General features: G+C 38.7%; 1 protein-coding gene across 2 annotated transcripts in view; it reads left to right on the forward strand.

Annotated features, from left to right (window-relative positions):
- The window catches only part of rhobtb1 (Rho related BTB domain containing 1), a 31,767-nt gene extending 20,195 nt beyond the window's left edge, over nt 1-11,572 (forward strand). The window contains exons 9-14 of one of the 2 annotated variants that reach the window (XM_030077961.1): nt 1,703-1,911; nt 2,059-2,177; nt 3,745-3,895; nt 6,235-6,323; nt 7,041-7,146; nt 8,948-9,117. In XM_030077961.1, coding sequence (XP_029933821.1) covers nt 1,703-1,911; nt 2,059-2,177; nt 3,745-3,895; nt 6,235-6,323; nt 7,041-7,146; nt 8,948-9,117 — 844 coding nt within the window. Of the gene's footprint in view, nt 1-1,702; nt 1,912-2,058; nt 2,178-3,744; nt 3,896-6,234; nt 6,324-7,040; nt 7,147-8,947 lie in introns of both variants that reach the window. The other variant, XM_030077962.1, reaches the window with a different exon arrangement.
- Nucleotides 11,573-23,751: the final 12,179 nt, after the last annotated feature.

The raw sequence follows: 23,751 nt of genomic DNA on the forward strand, positions 1-23,751 counted from the left end.
AGTGTTTCCAGTGAGCCGGCATGAACAGCAGCAGCACTCTGACTCTGTTAGTCCTACATGGAACAGATTCTTAGTTAATGTCATTAGCAACACCTGGGTTTACCTGCTGTTCATGTCAAAATGGCTGCTGTGAAAAAGGTCCTTTGCTTGGTTGAAGGTTAGTCCATTGATTGATTTATTGATGTCATTTTATTAAGATTCAACCAATATGGGAAAGACAATACAATACTGATATTTTTTAACTGATGCTGCTGATAGTGTATACGTTGGCAGTAATATTCAGTCTCTTTAAATGGCAATATTTAATGCTGCAACCCGTCCAAAATCCTTGAGACTGTAAGTAGTCATTTAGGGTGCTAGCTAATCTGAACTGCACCTTGAAGTGTATGGTTGCTGCTTTCTGCCACGCTGAAACTGTGTCAGCATCATCGTGCAGCCTATGGGTCAAGTCTGCTAGTGCTAGCCAGCCTTCTCCACATTAACATGTGTGAGAGGACCGTGCACGTGCTGGCTCGGCATAATACCAAATAGCATGAACTTTTTTGAAAAAATCAAAGGCCCGTTCTTTCTTTTTTTGTTTGCTTTTGGCACTTCTCAGCACTAGACGGATATATCCACAGTCATTTTGCTGTCCAGTTGAAATAATGTGTGACAGACAGGTGACATGACCACTGACGATTCAGGGGCTCCCTGATTGGCTGACTGACCACACTTTGACCAATGAATTAAATTACTAGGAGGGCTTTCATTAAGTAATTCTGCGCGTTATTCAGCAGTCATATTTGGTTGATTGGTCGTGGCGGTCTCCGGGGAAGGTGGGGCTCTAGGTGCTGTGCCTGATCTCCATAGTGGCATAAAGAGTACAGAAAAGTGACAATATTCTAGAAAAACTCCAGTTACTCCACAAAGTAAAACGTAAAAGTCCACTTCAAGCACTGATCTGAGACATCAGTGATGCAGTTACATTTACACTTAGGACATTTCTTTTATATCAGTGATCTAGTCCAGCGATGTGAACGATGTTGTCCAAGCGTAGGCTCATTTGTGCACCAACTGAACTGGGCCTTATAGGTGGAGTCAGGACTTTGTTTCAGCATCAGCGTCAGAATAATCGGAGTTACTTTGTGTTTTTCAACCACAAAGAAAAACACAAACCACATGGTCAACAAGATGAAAGCCCTTTGAATTTTAATATGAAAAGGAAGTTGAATTATTTAAAATACGATGGGTTAAAACACTGATTATGTGACTGTTATTATTATTGCGGCTTTCATGGTGGACCCAATATCACATGGTTTCTAAATCAGCCAATTGATACTCGTTTTCAGTGGTTTAACACTACCGCCCCGTCTACATCAAAACCTCGCAAATGAGGCTCTAAATCGATCACAACCATAGTCATATATGTTACTGTTACATAATATGAATGTTGATGCTGTACAGACCCAACAAACCACAAGAAGTGTGAACTGGCCTCTAGGCGACATCCCAGCATCAAGAACATTCCCCTCTTGATATAATCACTTGAAAAGGGAGTTCTGTTTTTTCTCTGTGATCCTGTGAATGGGAGAACTAGACGCCATGAGAGAGACACGATGACAATTACCTCTTTCATCTAAAAAAAAAAAATAACATAAACACATAAAAATGTTCTATACATATATAGCTTTATCTTCTCTTTCTGTGTTTTTCTGCCCTCTAGGTTTCTGTACACGGGAGAGCTAGATGAGAAGGAGAAGGACCTGATGAAGATTGCCCAGATTGCAGAGATCCTTGAGGTGTTTGACCTGAGGATGATGGTGGAGAACATCATGAACAAAGAAGCCTTCATGAACCAGGAGATCACCAAGGCGTTCCACGTCCGCAAGGCCAACCGCATCAAGGAGTGTCTTGCCAAAAACACGTTCACAGGTAGTCTGTTAGTTTACACACACATTGTTTAAGTGGCACTAGGTATGATTTTTCTCACCCCCATAGCACATCCTTCTTTACAATTTGACAATTTCAGAGTGTTTCTTCTTCAGCAGTTGTTTTCATATTATGCACATCCCCCTCCAGATGTTACATTTCGACTGGATGATGGCACCATCAACGCCCACAAGCCTTTGCTGATCTCCAGCTGCGATTGGATGGCTGCTCTGTTTGGAGGATCTTTCATGGAGAGTGCCAACAATGAGGTCAGCAAATATGTTTTTCATCGTCCTATTTCTTTAAAGTAAGAGGGGAAAGAGACTTTCAGCAGAAGTCAGAAAATACATTTTCACCATTTACCCTTTTACCTATTAGAGGTGAAAAGTACATTTTTTACACAAATTATCAAAGAGATCTCTATTTATTTGTTGCTGTTTTTACTATTTTTAGTGAACAGAGATGAGACTTTCTCCCTGATCTTATTTCTGTAGAGGTGAGAGGTCCCAAAATGGAACATAAAAATGTGACACACACTGGGGTGTGTTATATTTACAAAGATGGCATGTTAATAAGAGGCAGGCTTGGTACACCCTGATTTCATGACCAATGTTGCTTTCTCCTTTTGCACATCATCGAAATCATCATCATTACCTTGTCTTCTTGAAGACGTGCGACTGTTTGATAAATAACGTGGAGAAGTTCTGACGTGTTTTCTGATGCTCAAATCTGCGCTTCTTTCTGTGCAACTTTTAGAAATGAGTCCCTCTATTCAGACTATCTGACTCATCCCTACTAGGTACAAGGTGACAGTGGCCTCCTTGTCAAGAGTGTGTGTGTGTGTGTGTGTGTGTGTGTGTGTGTTTTATTACCTCTCTGACGTATTAAACATTGGGATGATGCCAGGCCGTGAGCAGATGGCCCTGTGTCCACACACACACACACACACACACACACACACACACACCACAAACACACAAGAAATTAATTTGAAAGGAGCAATTCCAGGAAGTTTAACAACCTGACTAAAAGCTTTTTTCTTTCTTCCTTTCTTTACACACACACACACACACACACACACACACACACACACACACACACACACACACATTACGTATTGATTGAAATCTCACCTCTCTCTGACATTTCTAAGCACGTTCCACTCCTGTCACACAGAGTGTACATCTTCAGACACACACACACACACACACACACACACACACACATATATCTATCTATATATATATATGTGTGTGTGTGTGTGTGTGTGTATATATAGATAGATAGATGTACAAACATACATATATACGAGTGTGCATCTGTGTCTATCTGTGTCTTGGAGTGTGTATTCCTGTTCAGAGCAGAACTAGGACAGACTAGCCAGGGCATTAAAATAAATCTGACCCAGTTATGTCCCAAACGTCCACATGTGACAGTTCAGCCTCTCCTGCTGAGAATATCAAAAGTTTTATTCCAGAGGACTGTGTCTCCACTTCGGAACAAGAAAACTGCTGTCTTAGCCCCATCACGCAACAGCACTAGAACGCTGGGAATTCATTTTGTAACAGCATTGTGATAAATTATAAAAATGGTGCAATACATTGTTTTAATTGAGTCATGTTGAGAGGGGGTATAGATTTTTGAGTGACCCATATCTCATTTTGGAGTTAAACTGTTCATATTAGTGATGCATGGGTCAGCACCCTTATCCAACTCACCTGACCACAACCACCTGACTTGTTGGTGATTTTAATCAAACTCAAAGCCGCATCCACGTGAACCTGCTTGCCCTAATTTTGCATAAGAATATGTATCTTCCTGTGTGTGAATGTCTAGGTGGCGTTCCCCAACACCAGCCGGGTGTGTATGCAGGCTGTACTGGAGTACCTATACACCAACATGCTGTCGCCAACTCCAGAGCTGGACCCCATGGAGCTGACCGCCCTGGCCAACAGACTGTGCCTTCCCCGCCTCATAGCACTCACAGGTAGGAGGAGGAGGGATGGAGGTGGAGAGCAAGATGGAAGGAGGCATGAAGGAGAACGAAGCTGCTTTTTATTAGAGCTAAATATGGGTGTTGCTCCTCATTTTAAGGACCATCCCAGTGATTTTGCATGTTTAGCTTAACATCTCCAAATGGATAAATTTCTTGTTTCCGCTGATCTTTTCTCAAAGCAGTCGTATTTTAGAACTCCAGTATCAATTTTCCTCCCCTCTTTCAATTTCCCAATTTCCCTCCAATCCATTCCACTAAAATATGAAAATTAACTTTAAGAGACTTCAAACTTTGCTCACACCAGTGTTCCCTCACCATAATTAAGTTGTCCACATTAGTTTTCCTAAAAGCAGTGGCTTTGTTGTGTTTTAGTGACTTGCATTGCTTTAAAATCAGCAGAATGAAAGGATGTGTGTCCCAGAAAATAGTCTCTAGGATACGTTTGATGCCTGCAGATAATTATGGATTCCATAGGTTATGACTTCAGAAAATGCGGGGAAATTGTAGTAAACAGGCCAAACATTCAAAATCCATCGCTGGAATGGAATAATTCACACTGAGAACGATTCAAACAAGAGCAAAGACTAATATCACCGAGTCCTGCTCGAAACAGTCAGCAGCAACCCTCGTTGATGTTGCAGGCTAACTGCACAACACACTGTAAACCCTTCACCAGAAAAACACAAGTCAAAATGAAGAGGACTTGAGAACGCTGGTGTGGCAGATCAGCTTGTTGGATGCTGAAAAATAAAAGTGTTTTATGGTTCTGGGTGGATGGCACTGTCTAAAAAACAGTGGGAAATAAATAAAACAACGTTTATGTATTTTTGAATTCTGGGCTTTAAGGACAGATTTGTAGTGACACATAATCCGTTTTTTTTTTTAATATTTGGCCCATTTACTACAATTTACCCACATTTTACATCACAACAGCCCATTTTGGAAATCATGTGCCTTTACTAAAGATTTCACAACATAATCAAAATCCCTCCATTTTCAAATATATATATATATATATATATATATATATATATATCAAAGTCATACTATCAAAGTCATTACCAGTCTTAAAACATGTAACAGATAATTGGCTGTGTGTGTGGATGTGTTCCTGGTGACTATTTTCCAAAAGAGGGAGCATTTCGCTCTGCCTGATTTCAAGTCATCAAAACACAACAGTGCTGCTGCTTTTAGGACCATGACCTATATTTTGGGCTTGTAGTAAATTCCCAATCTTGACATCACTGACACCTTTATTGGCTGACTGTCATCACTGTGTGATTGTGTAACAGGACTGAGCCTGGTGCCAGACCTGGGTGAAGTGTGTGTGGTCCTCCAGTTATGAAACACTTAATGATTTATGTATGAGGGAAAGCAATGTCGTCTCTCTCCTGCCCCTCCCACTCTGTGTCTCTTAGCTTTTCTGTCTCTGTCTCTGCCTCTCCTCTCTCTCCCTCCCTCTCTAAAGTTTCTGTTGGGCCAGGCTAAATTGGCCATCTGGCTGACCGGGCCAAACAAGACGAAGGGGAGCAGTCCTGCTCACCCTCTGCTTATGTTTATGTGGGGCTGAACTCTGCCCCTCTTAGGGACAAATATGCATATACAGACTGGTCACTGGCACTGAAGGATTTCAGAGTGTGTGGCATCTTAATGGCTCTGTGTGTTTAGCTGGAGACGGTGACTGCTCAGTTTTTCATTGTATACAACAAGGAGCCTGGGGACTTTGATACAGTTTTTTTTTGTATGTTGTGTGTGAAGTAGTCACTATGACTGTCTTCAAAATGGCTTGTTAGATTCTAGGAAAATAAGACATGTAAAATTATTCCGAACAAATTTCTTTCATTTTAGTGTCACAGTTGTGGTTTTTGTTTGTTTGTTTGTTTTTTGACAACAGCCCTGATGGACACAGGACAGGCTTTTCACTTAAATTTGGGGAAGAAGGAGTTTGTAAAGACTCTGCATTTGGGACAAGAGCATCAGAGGAGCTCTTCACATCCTATTTCTTGTGAGCTTCAGAGAGGAGTCTGTCCTCTGTTGCCATGTTTTATGGTGTCATCCTATTTCTATTGCCAAGCTGTGATTTATAATTCTATATTTTGTGAAGGTCCTCCTTTGGAAGGGGACTTGTTAGGTAATTGGCTTCTTGCCTCTTTCACTCCCCACTCACCCTCTCTCTTCTCTTTTTCTCCACCCTGCTCTGAGTTCTGTCATGGCTGTTTATCAGAAAACAGTATGACTAAACCCCTGGACAAATGTAACTTTTCCCAAAACTCAACAGATGTTTTATCTGTTCAAACCGTACATGATACATTTTCTGTCTCTCTCCACAGAGCAGTATGCAGTCAATGAGCTGATCAAAGCCTCTAAAGAGGGACAGGACATTGATGGAGAGGTGCTCACCTACCTGGAGCTGGCTCAGGTGAGGCTGTTCACTTGTCTCTGCTCTTTCCTCTTGCTGTTTCAGCGCATTCACTGTTATCATTATTATTATCATTATTGCTGTTTTTGTTGTTATCACTAGTTGTAGTAGTTGTATTGTTAGTACATCAGTGTCCAGCAGAGAAGTCATTCCAGTGTGGTATGCGAACAATCTGCAAAACCTGCAGTGAAACCTGCCTCACTCTGCCTCAGATAAAGCAAAACTGAACACTGGTGTACTGTTGAGTTGTCTAGCTGCCTGATGTTAATTTTTTTTTTTTTTTCAGTATTTGAGTTTTCAAGAAATTTCTTCTGGATTGATTGAATCTAAACTGCACTGAGACCAGGGTCGTCACATGCATTTGTTAGCCACACATATACAAACACACACATAACACAGCACACAAACACACATTACTAAATAACTCACTTTCCACATTGAGTACCAATTAAAATGCCTGTCAGATGTTGTGCTGTTCCAATAATCCTGCTGTGATTGAGTGGACTTTCCTATAGTTAACCCACTCTGAAGTGAAACACTAAAATACATCCATGCTGTAAATATCATGAAACAACACATCAGGGAGCTTATCTGTAGACATGAATGGCCATCAGGGACTTCAGTATTTTTATATATTTCATATGTATTTTTATAATACTTTTTCCCCCCACAAATGATTTATTTTTGTGTTTGTTTTTGTTTTTTCTGTCTTTCCAGTTCCACAATGCTAACCAGCTTGCAGCCTGGTGCTTACATCACATCTGCACTCACTACAACAGTGTGTGTGCCAACTACCGCAAAGAAATCAAGTCCAAGTCACTCGGTAAGTTCTCATAACATGGTATTTATGGGCCCCAGTGCAAATGTGCACAAATCATATTGCATATAACACAACAGACAATCACAAAAATATCTTGAGCGAGGGATTCACTGCAGCACCATGGACAGCAGCCATATGATCTTTGAATCTAACAGCCTACAGCTTTAACACTGAATAATGGCCAACAGAAACAAGTAATATTGGTTGACAATGACAACAAAGATGTACTCATTGTTCATAGCTATTATAATTATGGTTACAAAATTATTAAGGTTATAAAATTTTAGCTAATCTAAGCTACTTAAAAACAAACACTGCTCTGTGTTGAATGATCATTTCACTACCTCACCAGCCTCCTTACATGGACTTTGTTGCTTTCTGAATACTACACCACACTGTCATTATTTACAGGACCACTAGAGGTTGCTTGACTTTAAAACAGCAGTATACGTATTCTTTAAGTATACGTCATAATAACCTGCTGTACAAACGACCTATAGGGTAGTTTTTTTTTTTTGCCAGAGGACAGTCTTTAGAGGATATATATGTGTGTGTGTGTATATATATATATATATATATATATATATATATATATATATATAATATAAGGTAATTGCTGTTTAATATAAGGGAATTTATAATTTTACCTATATTGCCATTTTTTTTCAATTTTTCAAGTAATGTTCTTAATATGTGGTTTCTAGCACAAATTGTCATCAATTGAAATTCCAAGAAATTTAGCTGTAGAGGTTCCTAAAATGGGATTACCATCAATATGACTATTCAAAAGGGTTGCATTTTAATTCTTATTCCTTGGATTTAAAAATAAGAAATTGTTTTTTCCTATATTCAGAAGTTTAAATCATTTAGATACTTCAACATTAATGGTGGACAGAAGATACTGGAGATTAGTATGAGAAAAGAAAATACTTCTTTCCTCAGCAAACAAAATATTTGTTGTTAAATCATATACATATCATGTCTATAAATCAGAAATAATAGCCGTCCCAAGATAGATCCCTGTGGGACCCCAGATCTTACTACAAGTGGTGAGGAGTCTCTGCCTTTACTGTGTTGACTACATATAATCAGCGTTTGACTGATTGAGAGATTTAAAGATAGTCTTATCAGATTTGTAAACATTGCTATGTTTACTGCTCCAGTGCAGCCCATGGATGCTAGCTAAGGCTGTTGCTGTATTTTCTACTCCAGTCTAGTCCATGGGAATGACTGGAAATGTACTTTTTTACATTTCAGCTCTTTTTAGCTTCAACCTGATATTTATAGAGGTGGTGATAATAAGAACCCGAGACCACTAAAAATTATTAGGACCCTATTGAAACAAACCCAAGAGGCTTGGAACCTACAGATAGCAGCATGCAGCAATAGTTTGATTTTTAACTGATATTGTAATACCCACTGTCACATTCCACTTTGGCTAATCAGTGGTGAAAAATGTGTTCCTTTGCCCATGACCATCTTTTTCACCAAGTTTCATACAAATGTATTCATAACTTTTTGAAGAGATCCTGCTAAGAAACACAGACAGAAAAGGGCAAAAACATAACCCTTGACCAACGGGTAAAAATGCCAGTGGCAAAACTTTTTCATCCATCATCTTTATTTCTTTATATATTTATTTATTTAATAATTTTATGGCCACTTTCCATAGAATTCCATTTAAATATAGACTGTGGCAGCTGGGAAACAAACGCTGCATGTGAACACAGCCTAACTGATTGTACTAGCTGTAGAAAAAAGGATTATCTCTGAGTGCTGATGTCCCTGTGTTTCTGTACGACAGAGAACCAGGAGTACTTTGAGAAGCACCGCTGGCCACCAGTGTGGTACCTGAAGGAGGAGGACCATTACCAGCGTGCCAAGAAGGAGAGGGAGAAGGAAGACATCATCATGAATAAGCACCAGTCACGACGCAGATGGTGCTTCTGGAGCACCTCCCCCGCTGTGGCCTGATGTGTTGGGAGGTGGTGAGGCGAGTCAGGAATGAAGGCTCAGTGGTTATGTTAGGACCCTCAGACATGAGCCACAATATATTTAGTCCTCGCCTCCAGTCCTGTTTTCTATATGTAATCCTCTACTCTTTCTCTCCAGTCTCCTCTGTTTCTCGTTTCCTTAGCTTTCCACCTTCACTTACCCTTTTCCTTCATTCCCATCCAAGGTCTACAGATCATCAGGTCAAAACTGTCAAGATTCTGAGTTAACAGGGTTGGATCAATATGGGGGTTTTGATTGCACAAGTACCAATTTTTTGTGGTTTGAGCCATGAATCATATGAACATCAATTAATAGTTTCAAATCTAGCCCAGGATCTCTCTCTATTTTGAACTGTGTAATGAAGGCAACATTTTATGATGCAAAACCTTCAGAAAGCATATTCATGCATAAACAATTTGGGTTAAGGGCTTCCTCAAGGGCTTGTAGAATTGATTACTTAAATATTAAATCTTTATCTTTAATAAACTGCATCACATTCATCATATTTGAGGTGAACAAGACGGTCTGGCAGATATCTAAAGATTTATAAATGAAATTACAATATTAGCCCAACATATTGGAACATTCATTTTGATCTAACCCAACATGGATGTTCAACAGCAGGGACTAGAGGATGTTCTGGACCAGTGGTTTCAAAGTGGGGTCCAGTGAGCCCCAGGGGTCCTTGAGGGTCTTCCAGAGAGATAGAAAAATGAGGAATAATTTAATTTCGCCTTTCATTAGAAATTGTTAGAATGCCAAAAAATTTTCTTCATTCTGGTTTTTATTGTGGAATGACCTAAACAGTTTAACCCTTTGAAACAGATGAATCAGATCACTGATTCAGGATCAGATTTCTTGTGTGTAAATGCTTGTGAAAGGTGTATGAACACAGCATTCAATACTGATAAAAAACCAAATTCTAGATGGGTCCCTGCAGGGCAATATCACTTCAAATGGGGATCTGTGGAACCTGAAAAGTTTGACAAAAGTTTGTAAACCCATGATCTAGACTGTGCAAAAATGGTGGACAGTCTCAACCTCATGATTTGTACATCTTCTCCTGAAGATCCTAATCTTGCCATAAAGTAAGCCATACACAGTAGGTACTTTGTCAAAATTTAACACGGAGGGATGTTTCCTTTTACTCTCCCGTCAAATTTCCTTGTGCTGCCACAGCTTGTCCTTTAGTATCTCATTCTCACCAACCGCCATGCCTGACACGCTGTTCTTTCTCAAACACCTCCAGTCCAGCTTTTCTCCCTACCTCTGCTATCCTACTATGTAACTGCGCATCTCCCCTCACACAAGTAGCCTCAACTTCCTCTTCTGTGTGGTTTGAAGCACAATCAATATGTGTAAAAACAAAAAAAGTAAGGACCACCATCGTCCTATCAGCTGTACACTTCAACTTCAAACGGTTGCTTTGATAGCAAACCGCGGCTTCATTCAGATTGTATTCAGTTGTTGATTGTAAAAAAAAAAAAAAAAAAAAAAGATTTTTTTGGGTTCATCTCTGTGTGTCTGCCAGTCCAACACTAGGGCTATATTGTTTCCATGAAAAAAGCCTTTTAGTAATACTACAACTGAACAGTTGTGTGTTGTGGATAGTACTTCTGGCCCAGGTTTGGTTGGCTGCACCCACAGCTTTAAAAGCAGCTACTATAATGTTTCCTCTCAGCATACTGACTGTAACTGTGTGTGTGGCACCGTTTTTCTTATGGTCAACCATGCTATCATGATCATTAATGTTTTTAACAATTTAACATTTAGGCACACTTAAAAGAATTTCCAAAGTGAAGTCAATTCATTGAAGATAGTGAATGAATTCTGCATAGACATTCATTCAGCTGTGACCTTTCTCTTCAGTTGAAGTACTTGTATGTGAACATGTAATGCCACTGATACAATCATCTCTAAGTGGCAACCTGGAGTTGTTAGCTTTGTTGTAAGACAAGAGTAAGATGAAAGGTAGTCTTGAGTTTTCTGCTTGGCTCTTGTGCTGGTAACCTGTGTTGAAGCAACCAGGGCTTGGAATTAACACACATTACCAGCCATTACAATGTTTTGGCTGCCTGGAAAGTCTGACACCATGTGTTTCCTTTTGGGAAAAATGGCTTCTACTGCTAAGGTATGAAAATAGCTGGTGAAACAGAAAAATTTAGTTTCATGCCGTGGACATAGTGTGATTGTGTTGGCATTGACCTTGCAGCCAATGAAACACCAGCCCTGGAGATACACCAGTCTGAGGTTCGGATTCATTGGCCCAGAGTAGTCACCATAATGGACTCTTTGGTTAAAAATGTATACTTTAAGACACTATTTCACAATTACATAAACACACCTACTATTCCAAGAGCTGTAAATGTCTAGCAAGAGTCAGTGCACTTTTACATAATCCAGATCTATGCTTCCGAATATGTCTGTGTGACTTTTGGTACCGCACTATGTGAAGCAAACAGCATTACGGGAGGTTGACTGAATCCTAGCCTTCAACGCCAATGCAATAACTCCTAACCATTCTATGAAATACAGGAAGTAACAAGCTATATCTCAGTCATACCTAGATAAGAACAGTACTTGAAATCCAATCAGATTTCTGTGAGCATCAGCTCTTTAGCCTGGCTGCAAAGGGTTTTTACAGCTGCTACCCTGACTTGCCATTTCATAGCTTCAGGCAATGATAAATCCCTCAATATTTGCAAAGATTTCAACTACTGTTTTTATCCAGCGCATACTACAGGCCAAACATTAGAGTTACAGGGATCTATAACAACTATGACACTTGTATCGCATCTATGGCCGCCACTTTCACAGCCTAAAAAGAACCTGCAGAAGATTACCTTATTTTTCTACAACTTCTTTGTCTTTCACTCTTTCTATCTCTCGTTCTCTTCTTTCTCATGTTGTAGCACACTGTCATGGCCACCTAGGCCAACCCAGAGCTGCGTATTTATGATTAGAAGGGCTTAGTACCAATAAGGATTAGTTCTTCAGGGTTTTGCTAGCCTACATAAGCAACGCACACAAATCACAGCAAATAGCAGTAACCTCTCACGTCTCTGCACAGACCCAGGCAAACAGAAGTTGTGCTGACGTATGTCTGAACAACTTGAGGGGCAACTGATGTATCTTCCCCTTGGCATTTGAGCAGCAAACCTGAAAAAAAAAAAAAAAAACACTTAGACAAAAAGCTTAACCATGTGGTCCTCACATGCTGTTAAATCATTGGCATGCATATTGGTAACTACTGCATTTGACAGCTCTTGCAAATGTTTGTCAAGCTCTAGTTTGCTCTGGTCTGTATTAACAACTCGTAGGTAATCACTGCATAGTGTATTAAAACAATTAATATGACTGTAATACCCATTACCATTGTTAGAAGTTCCATACTGTTGATTGTAATAACTTTATTTATCACTCAGATGATTGTCATGGGTGAAAATGGACTTGTAATGAGGAGCTGACACAGTATTCTGGTTAAAATGGATTGCTCTTTTGGTCAGTCGTCAGATGACAGATTCTTCTGCACAGTTTTGTGGTTTTTGTTTAGTGTGGTGCACATAGTGATGTAGCTGATATACCCCTTTAAAGCTGCACCAGGCAACTTTGCACATTGGTGAGCCCAAATGGCAATAAGAGGTAGATGAATTTTGGAGTGATGGGTCAATTCCCACATTAATTGCACATTTGAACAGTGAGCATTTCAAATCAGTTCATCAAGGGAGATGAACTGAAATTTCAAATGACTTAGTGTACAACATGGGAATGCACTCTGTCCAAATTCAATCAGGCAACATGTTTGTAAAGATACAACAGGCATTCAGGACAAAGACATTTGCCATCTGCCTACCTTGGCAATGCTGGTTGGCAGTTCTCTTTAATTTAAAGTAAAATTGAGTTTTGGTAGAGTGTTGGGCTGTCTGGTTCCCTGGACATGATATGAGTCCACATGGTGGTGAAATCTCCTCATTAGCTGCTCTGTGCTGCCCTGGGCTGCTAATCCACAATACTGGATTTCTATCTCTCTGTTTACTTCCATAGTGCAGTAAAACAGCTCCCAAAATAACACACACACACACACACACACACACACACACACACACACACACACACACACACACACACACACACACACACACACACACACATCTATATCTCTCAACTAATGAGGAGATTTCACCACCATGTAGACTCATAACACCCAGGTAACAATACAACCCAACACTCTACAAAAGTTCAATTTTGCTTTAAATGAATGTTTAAATGAGTGTAAAAAAAAAAATGTAAGGCAGGTGGATTAAGTTGTTGTTCAGCAGAAGGCACTGAATGCTGTGCTTGTCAGCCTGATGTGGTAGTTCAGAATAATGGCTATAACAGAATTGGTAGTGGCAGGACTGTCACGAGAACTGGTCTGCTACCATGAGAAATTGGTGATGTGCCTTGGATTTCTGGCTCTATTTTGTTATTTGGTGATGTATTTTTCTTATTCTCGAGGGCAAACATGACATTTCATGAAGATATTCCCAGTCCATCTACAGTGGGGTTTAGCAGCTGATCATGTTTCAGTGCTCTACTAGTGATCAACAGATTTTAGTGTCAGTCCCTCTGAATAAAAGAGAAAGGGCTTCCTTCTGGAGCCTCTGTTTTGGAGGCAGGCTGAGGTAAAGTAAATGACAACGCTTCAAAATAAATAGAATAACTAATGCATTATAGATCACAGACTGATGATACGTAACGGTTAAGACAGCTGTATTTTTGCATAAAATCTTGCCTAGTGCAGCTTTATAGTTCTTTCAAATGAAAGACAGCTAAGGGAAAACAAACAGTAGTGTTACACATTACACTTGATAAGTAAAGCAAAGCAATGATGTACTGTAACCTAATTAAGGGAAAATACACCCTAAATTACACTCTTAATAAGATGCATCTTACAATGCATCAGTATAATATAGCCAAAGTAGCACAAATGTGTGCCGTCCCAAATTAAGCACATGTTTTTGAAAACTATACATGCTTGAGTGTCAAATGCAAATATTTTATTCCTATGATTTTATCAAGCGCAACCAATTTGGAGATACTGTAAGTTCTCCTAATTCTTTCTCAAAATGAGAAACGAGAAGAGAATGCTCAACAAAGTTAGTGTCCCGTTCATTAAAGTATGTCTAGAAAGACTCTCTAGATCACAAATACCAGTTTGAGGACTGGTTGTTTGATTGCTCATTTTCAGAAACTGATTTTCACACGAATACTGTATCCATTGAATTCTCTTAAAATCTTTTTTAGGGTGGATATTTCCTTTACATTAGGCTAGACTAGTATTTGTAGCATTATTTCCAGTTCAGTTGCACAATTACTTTGGGGCACCATAATCATTTTTTCAATAGAAATACTTAGAAAACTTGAATTGGGTCAAAATCATAGTTTGGTAAAATATTCCTAAGACATGACCCAAAATGATTTAAATTCCACCTCATACTTGACAATAGCCATATGCTGTTAAATGTCATCTGTAGCTGGTTGATTACTCTATTGTATCATCTAAAGAGGAAGGTGTTTTGTTCAACTGTGACTTTGAGATTTACCTGACACTTGGAACACTGAATGAAAATGTTTTCTCGGCTTTGCTGGCACTCTGGGAGTAACAGTTTTGTTCAGTTTGTTCAAACTACTGTACTGAACTGTATACTGTAGTAAGACTGTACGATATTGCACTGTATTGCACTGTACTGCAGTGGTTCTTAGCCCTTTTGGTGTCTCAGCACATTTTGGCCAAACAGCAAATTTAACACCGGACATTATTAATAACTGAGTAACACTTTGTTTTAGGATGCAGTACAGGGTTTAATATTTATTAGTGGATGTATTAGCAGTTTATTCATTCTGTATTAGTCAGTATTAACTATGTATTAGCTACTCATTTTTCATGCCTTGTTCTCTACACTATAAACTACTAGTTACAAGTTCTTCTCCATAAGCCCATAATTAATGCTTACTAACTAGTAAATAAGAAGTTACACCTGAATTAAACCATTAATATCATTTGCTCAATATGGGGCTAGTAAGGATTTAACTTCATAAAATAGTTACTCTGTCCCTTGCTAAGACCTTTCCAAACATTGAGGTGTAGATGTCAGTTGTATCTAATTAACCTAATTAACCTAAACCTAACCTTAAGTAAGTCAGAATTTGGTCCTCTTGTAGATCTCTGTGCCAACCTAATAGTTTTCTTATCATTCCTATACTGAACAGAAAGAGTTTACTTCAGGTGTAACTTACTTACTTAACTTAGTTACTTACTAACAGTTCAGAAAAACAAACATTAATTATGGGCTTAATGAGAAAAATCTTCTATTGGTTTATTGTGTGTAGAATACGGTATGCAAAATGATGAGATGATGTTAAAAAGTTAAAAATATGTTAAAAATGACTAATACACACTTGATAAATTGCTAATACTCACACTAATGGCTAACATGTGTACCCTAAAATAAAGTGTTAGCAGTAACAATATTATGTGAATTCTGATTGCTAAATTTCTACCACAATTATGTGTGAGGGACAGAAAGCACAAAGAACTGCTGGATTGTGGCCTAGGCTGTAAAAAGTTGAAATGAACACTTTGACATTAATAACAAGTGCGCTACCCTTAAGCACTGCAAACAAATGCATACAGAGTGAACAATGAAAAAAATGCCAGACATGAAATAAAAACAGGGTTAGAACATGATGCTATATTCTTGGAAGAACTGGTTGTAACAGTATATGAAAGCCAGTGAAAATATGTTTTAAGAAGTGGGTTTAGAGCACGTAACATCTGAACCAAATCTCATATTGGCCCAGAGTTGCCTCTAGCCACCAGACTGGTGCAGAACCACTGTTTTACTGTGGGTGTTGATGTGTTAAATACCTGGGTGGTTCACATTCACCCATCAGAGGTGCGTTCAACAAGCCATTATGCATATATATATATATAAACATGTATTAGGTAAAATCATTTACAACCTATATAACGTGAATCATCAAAAGCATCCTGTTTTTGTGCTGACTAAAGAAGACCCCCCATAATTTCCAAATTCCATTTTTTTTTCTCTGCAAAACTGATGCTCCAGACAGCCTCCTAAACAAAAGCATTTCATTTTATCAAACTGAGCAAAACATTCCATGGATGCAGTAGCATCTGATTTCCCTCATTGCCCTCAACTTCAAAGCACAGACAAGAAATTGCATAGAAAAAAATTGTTTACTTGTATTGCAGTTGCAATATCCAACAAAAACAAGTCACATTGTGCTTTTATTTTTCTGTTGGTCAGCCCACCTTATTTCCCATCAAGTGGTTTTGTTTGAACGCACCTCAGTTTAATGAATGAGGATTTTCCTCGGTTGGTAAGAAGGGGAGGCTTCATACTTGAAAAAATGTGATTAGTGGTTAGATATGTAAAACATAGAGATTTGTGAATGTAAGTGCGAGGCTACAGATTGGGGTCACTTGACATTCGCTTCAGAGTTCACCTGTGGTTTTTACGTTGAGCTTCACATATTGAACAGCTTTGGAGAATGAAGATGGTCTTATATTCAATCTGTAAAAAAGGATCAGAATCTATGTGCTAAATAGACTGCAGTTTAAATTGTTATTTGCAATGGTTGACAGTGTGCTGACCCACCCCACCCCCCAAAACTATGATTGTTGCTATGTGTTAAGCCAGTGATGTGATGCCAACTCTTGAGGAGCAGGATGGGGAGTCATCCTCGACGCAAATCAACAATTCACTAGAAGTCTTTTGATTTTCTTTACAGCTGAGTGAGCAGAGAAACTCAGCTGATATGCTGAAAGTCAACAAGTTTGTTGGCTGAGAAAAAACAGTTCTCCCTAACAAGTGAAAAATGGAAGAAACTGAAATTGAAATTTTGAAATTTATTTTGTTCCACTTGTAACAAAGCAAAATTGAACACTATACTGAAAAACTGATATATTAATGTCAAACAGTTTCTTAAGAATGTTCAACTCCATTTCCATTGTATCCAAAAATTGTTTCATATTTTTAGTATAGCAAAATAAATTAATATATCATCCGCAAATAAAATCTTTTCTAACAACTGAGACACTTAAATATCATTTACATACAAAATAAACAAGTTTGGGCCTAAAACCAATCCCTGTGGAACCCCACAAGTGATTCTTGATAATTCAGACTGAAAGTTATTTATTTTGCACTAACTGGCACCTATTCTTTGGTAGGTTAAGTTGATTACAGCCATTCAAAGCTTCCCAGTTCTGTACAACTTCAATTTTAAAGACTACAAGAATAACCAAATCAAAAATTATAATTGGTTACATCCAGTGTTTGGATCAATGTAGAATGCCCCAAAGTCTTTTTTTTCACATTTTATTTTGTTTGTTTTACATGAATGCTGTGTTACTGGATTTGTTAACTCATCAAAATGATGTAATTTCAAAATCACTACTAATGCATGTTTTGCCTGTTCAAAACTCTGTAGATGCTGACCACTACAGAGATGCAGTCAGAGGCTCTGAGCCCATCCACAATTGGTCAGAATAGAGTGACATATCAACCAACTTCTTCAGAGCTAGGAAATTGACAATGATCATGTACAGTTCAGCACTGGTCAGCTTTTTTCAGCTGAAACTGACCATATCAGCTAAGTTTGTGTGCTCTTTCAGCTCTTTAGGTAATGGATGGACTTCTGTGAGTTGTTGATTGTATTGTCAACAGTATGGACACAGAATACGCATATGCAAGTAGTACACGATATATGATTACATCTTTCTCTGGGACATATAGCTCAACTATCCGTTTAGTCTCTAATGACCAACATAGAGTTTGATAGAGTTTTGATATTGTTGCTGTTGGGTACAAATCACATATGAAGACAAAAATGCTTATTTTTTCAATCGTGACCCATATATTTTAACTTATATAATGAGATTTTTAGCAGGTTTCAGGGGCCCAAGGGTCATGAGACTCACTAAACACATATATGGGGAAAACTTTGAAAGAAAATGAAACCACTGAATTTGCATGAAGTTACATTGTGTGGTTTTTACCTAACTGCAGCAACATATTACCGCTATACCACAGGACAAAGACTTAAACACTCTCATATTCACATTTACAGAATGACTGCGATACCGGTCATCCACCTCTTCTGTGGTGAGTTTGTGTGAATATCACTGAGTTTGTCTCTAATAAGAATTGATGTAAAGTTATAACTGCAAACCTGTCTTTAGCTGCTGCTCTGACAACCAAGTGGCTGGTCTCCATTTGGTTCCTGCTGTTCAAAATGCCTTTGATCTTGCTGGTCATTATCCTTATAAATGTTGTTTAATTATGTATTTATTTATTTATGTATTTATTTTTTAAAAAACAGGGGATATTACTGTTGAATAAATTGATTTTACTTAAACATGTTGTGTGTGCCACTGTTTGCTTTTTTTCCGCAAAGATCACTTTGTATACATCCAATCAGTGATGTCACTTCAGGGAGCTGTCAATGATGTGACATACCTGAAAATTTCAAAGCCTAAAGGGCAGTGCAGCAGCAGTTTTCTGCTAGTGTTGACCCACTCTTTAAGTAGATATGTTTAAGTAAAGGCTAATCATGTACTACATGTTGAACGTTCAACCTCACCCTGTGGGTGATTTTGCCATAGCCAGACTGTCTTCTGTCATTCTGGAAATATATAAACTGGTAAGCTGTTCCACAGTAACAGACTGAAGGAAATGCAGATTTTAATTACTGTACATTATGAGTTTAATTACATTTGATTGTATTACTATCGGTAGGTATTACATCATTGGCCTTTATAAAATGTCAGCAAAAGCAACTCTGATTTACAGTATTATGAGGGTGTGCAGCAGAGCATACATGAGAAGGAAAACAAATGAAAAGATGAACTAAACCAAAAGTTCTATTAGACCTCAAGATAGGGGCAGCATCTCCCACCAGAGGGAAACAGGTGCTGAAGTTGAGTGTTGGGTGCCTGGACGCCCTGCAGGAGAGCCCCACATACCAGGCCAGGAAAGGCAAGGTGAGGAGCCTCTCTATGTGGCAGAAGGTTAAACAAAACAACACTGACTGACACTGTGGCTGCAGAGTTTGTCTTGCGCCACTCTGGCAGCAAATTATTATTTAGAAGCCCCTTTCTCTTCCAAAATCCGGTTGGCTTGTAAAGCAATGAACGGAAGTGGTGAATTTAGGAATCAAGTGGGGTTAAAAATCCTGCCGTGGATTGCAGAGAAGAGGACCAGTAGAACATGTTGACATGGATGGAAAAGCTTTTGAAACAGCAATTAGATAAAAAGACAATATCAATCTAACCTTTTTCAAATCTATGAGCGTTTTCTGCTCAGCTCATCTCTTATCCACTAAATCTGTCAATCCTTGCTTGTATGTGTGAGAGCGAGAGGTCAAACTGAAATCCCATTGCATAACTTGACATGTGCAGCAGCACCACGGCGTGTGTGTGTGTGTGTGTGTGTGTGTGTGTATGTCTGTGTGTAAGCTGAGGATTGGACAAATACCAGTCCCTGGCATGTACAGTAGGACTGGGGGAGTTTGGGGGGCTGCAGCGAGCATGAGTGGACCTCTGTTTTTGTCTCCCGTTTCTGTTGTCATCTTTCTCTCTTTTTGACACGATCTGATTACCATCTCTATATGATTACATTTACATGGACTAAATAATCCAGCTATTAGCCTTATTCTAAATAAGACAATAGTCTGATGAATCTGTTTCTATAGGTTGCAGCTATTCTATTCATATTCCTGATTACATGCAGAGCATGGCCCAACTTAGCCTGGCTTTATCAAGCACAATGTAAGATTCACCCATTCATCCATTCATTCATCCATTTCCAAACCATTTATCCTTATTAGGGTCATGAGGCACTGGAGCCTGTCCCAGACAGAAGGCGTGGAAACACCCTGGACAGTTCACCAGTCGATCGCAGGGTAAGAAATATCCATTTCATATAAAATACTGTGGTAGTCCTCTGTTCATTTGTAGCTTGATCTGCTCTTTAAATGATCCGTCAAACAAATCCATTCCTGCAGACTGGATTTTGATGAAAACTGGTAGATGATGCATTGTATTCACCACTGTATTCTAGTGTTTTCAAAATGTCACTGATTAGTCAGAGCTGGCAGGTCAAAACAAGGTGAAACAGAGGGAAACATTAGTCCACAGAAGAGGTGTAATTCCTCAACAGATATTAAAACATAGAAAGTTAGAGCAACAATGATATGCATAGAGAAAAATCGTGCTGCTAAATGGTTCTTTTAGAAGACTGTGAATTACTAAAGAACCACTTTATTTAGTGGATGGTTCTTCATTTGAACCAGTTGGGCCCACCAGTTGGGTACACAAGAACTACATTCAGAGAACCTTTTTGGAGGGTTAAAAAAGTTTTTTGATGAACCATAAATGGTTCTTCAAAGAACTTTTTTGATGAACTTTGAAGCACCTTGGAGGATTTTTTTTTTTTTTTTTGAAGAACCATAGGTTCTTTGTGGAATCAGAAATGGTTCACCTACAGCCCCACAATAGGCACTCTTGGACTGGAGGAACCTTTTAGCTCTAAGAACAGTTGGGGGACCTACCCCCTTTTTATTTTGTCTGCACTTCAGGAACTAGGAACAACTGTAGTTAGAACTTAGAACTTAGAATTCCATTTTTAGGAACTTTTTTTTTTTTTTTTTTTAATCTTAATGCGGGCATACAGTACATGTTCACTGATTGATTGAGCACAGGAGCTAATACAGCACCTGCAGCTGCCATTTTTAAAAACCTATATACAACAGCTCAGCTAACATTAGCTTATTCTTGCACAGTGGAGCAAATGGTCTGACAGTGAAGTCCAGGCTTTCTTGAGCTTAAATGTAACAGAAAAAAACACAACACGATTTTGACTCATCAAAATGAATTAGAACAATTTTGGCTACATGTTTCTGTCGGCTAACCATAGGGTTACATTACTTCAGTGTTCCTTTTGGCAGTGCGAAAGCATACAGAAAAAAAACCCTTGAAGGTATGTAGCTGTCAGGGAAGCTTCCCAGTGGGGAGTTCCTCTCAGGGAGTCCCCAGAACCGTTTAGTTCAAAAGTGCCTTGTGAAAAGCTATCTTTGGTTCCAGTCAAGCAACTTGACTTTTCCTATGAGAATAGAGAAGGAACTGCTATTGCACATTTTCTCCTCTGTCTTCTGTAAGAAAGACATTGATTATTCCTCAAAGACCTGTTTTTATGGCCCTTTTGAAGCATTTAAAAATGTTTCTTTAAAGAACTGTAGTCTGAAAGGTCGCTGTGGATCCAGAAAGGGTTCTCTTGAGGCATCACTCCCAGGAACCACTTTTGGTTCCAGCAGGCACCTTTATTTTTCTGTGTGTGAGAATTAGGGTGGAATCACAAGTCACAGTCTCACAGAGTCACAGAGTATGCAACCTCACAGCTTAGCCTTTCCCTGCGCTATTATGCAGAGGAATATGTGTCAGTGTCATTATCATCAAAAGACAAAACCCGAGAGGCTCAGGATTTCAAGTGTTCTGTCTCTGTCTGTCAATATTTCAGTGTGCAGACCTTTGAGGTTTTACCTTGTATGCCTTGGCAAATATCTACAGGCCAAAATGTCAATTTCATATCACACTGTTTTTTGTTTATCCTTTGTTTTTCATTTAATTTAGTTTAGCATTTATTTAGTTCTATTACTTTGATTTTGTTATCTTATTTCCATTAATGATTTTGTTCCATGTTTATTTTTTCTTGTTTAATATATAGATATGTTTTCTGTTCATTTTAGTTTTAGTTGTATTTTACAAATATTTGTATGTTAAAAACTGGAAGTGGATAGTTCTGAATTGACACTTACTTAATGCACTGGTGTTGGTTTTAGAGCTCAAAACGTTTTGTGTTGCCAAAATGTAGAAAACAATAAGACTCTATTATTGTGAGCTTTTATTAAGAAATCTGATAACTTAGAGGATTAAGATTAGTGGTATTTTGAAATATAAAATGTAAATTTATAAATACACAAAACAACTTCATTCTCACATTCTCAAAGATCCTCAGGCTCCTTGTCTCTGGTTGTTTCAAAGTCAAGGCCTACAGGACTAAGGAAAAGTGCTGTATAAATAAAGTCATTATGATTATTATATGATGATGATGATGATAATGATCATGATGATTATTTGTAGTAGAAGTAGTAGTAGTAGTAGTACTAGTAGTAGTAGTAATAGTAGTAGCAGTAATAGTAATAGTAATAGTGGTAATAGTAGTGTTCTATGCCTCATACCTGTCTTGTTTTTCTTTCACTGGCTCTTTCTGGAAGGCTGTGTACAGGGGTGTCTATACTCATAATCATCATTATATCGCAGTCATTGCCCTTTGCCTTTAGAAAATGCCCCACATTTTTCATAGTGCACTCCTGTCATCTGAACAAAGCTGCAATATCTGGTCAGCTGTTGTGTAATAAACCTGCTTTTCTGGAGTAAATTAGGATGAAACACACAAATTCTCAATTTAAACATTCATTGATGTTTTTGCCAACTGAATGTTGTGTTCTGCCCTAATCTTCCCTTTTCACTCTAGGAAAAAAAGGACATAACCAAGAGTACCTGTATGTTACCACTCAGCTGTTTTCATAATAGTATTGCATAAGTGAGGGTGTTTTCCCTCATTCAGGCATTACATAATGCATGAAAACCTGTTGGTCATGGGACAGTTCTGTGTCTGGCAGATTAAACACAGTCTTTAGGTGGGCTGACAGTCTTCCTCCACTGTTACTGAGGCTATAGGAGAAGTAAAAGATGAAATGTGACAAACTGACTTAAATGTTAGTGAGATTTTGCTGCATCTGTCTGATTGTTTTTGTGACCAGCCAGCGTTTTCAGGCAGTTTCACAAAATCCAAAACAGTGACAGCAGCTTGTGAAGTTTGGAGTTTGTGAGGGGTTTCTCTGCAGGCTGGTGTGTTAACTCTTTGACGTTTGGAGTACATGTTGAGGTAGTGTTTGTCACAAGAGCCACAAAGTATTTTGTAAAGTGAAGATCAGAAAGTCAGAAAAACCAAAGAAAAAAATCCTTCCTTGGATTGTTTCACTGTTGCACCGCAGTTTAGGTTTCCTGCAAAGAACAAATTCTGGGGGTTCCACACCATCAGGTCCTACAAAACTGTAATCAGTACTCATATTCATCTTCTGGTGTTTTTGGAGCAGGATCCTTGTTGATCTAAGGCTTTTCTTGGTTTTCCAAATTTGCCAGTGAGTTTGGAAGGCTGCATCGTCATGTTACCAGAGCATCATGTCAGTGATGCATTGAATTATTCTCCTTTGTATCATTTAAAAAGTTCTATTCTGATACTGGAAAAAAGAATGTGTTAATGTAGCTTTCCCGGGACCCATCAGGGGGTCAGGACCCACATTTTGAAAATCCCTGGCCTAGAGAACTCCTCACAGTCTAAAATTATGAAGGAGCTTGAGGTTTTTTTTTTATAGCCTTTACAGACCTCTGCTGGTGATCTGTGGCAACTGCAACAATTAATTTCTGATTCTGAAGGCGTTGAGGCGTTGAGGCATTGAGGCGTTTTAGTGGCCATTAGATAA

The sequence above is a fragment of the Myripristis murdjan genome, chromosome 19 (assembly GCF_902150065.1).
Source record: "Myripristis murdjan chromosome 19, fMyrMur1.1, whole genome shotgun sequence".
Lineage (NCBI taxonomy): Eukaryota > Metazoa > Chordata > Actinopteri > Holocentriformes > Holocentridae > Myripristis > Myripristis murdjan.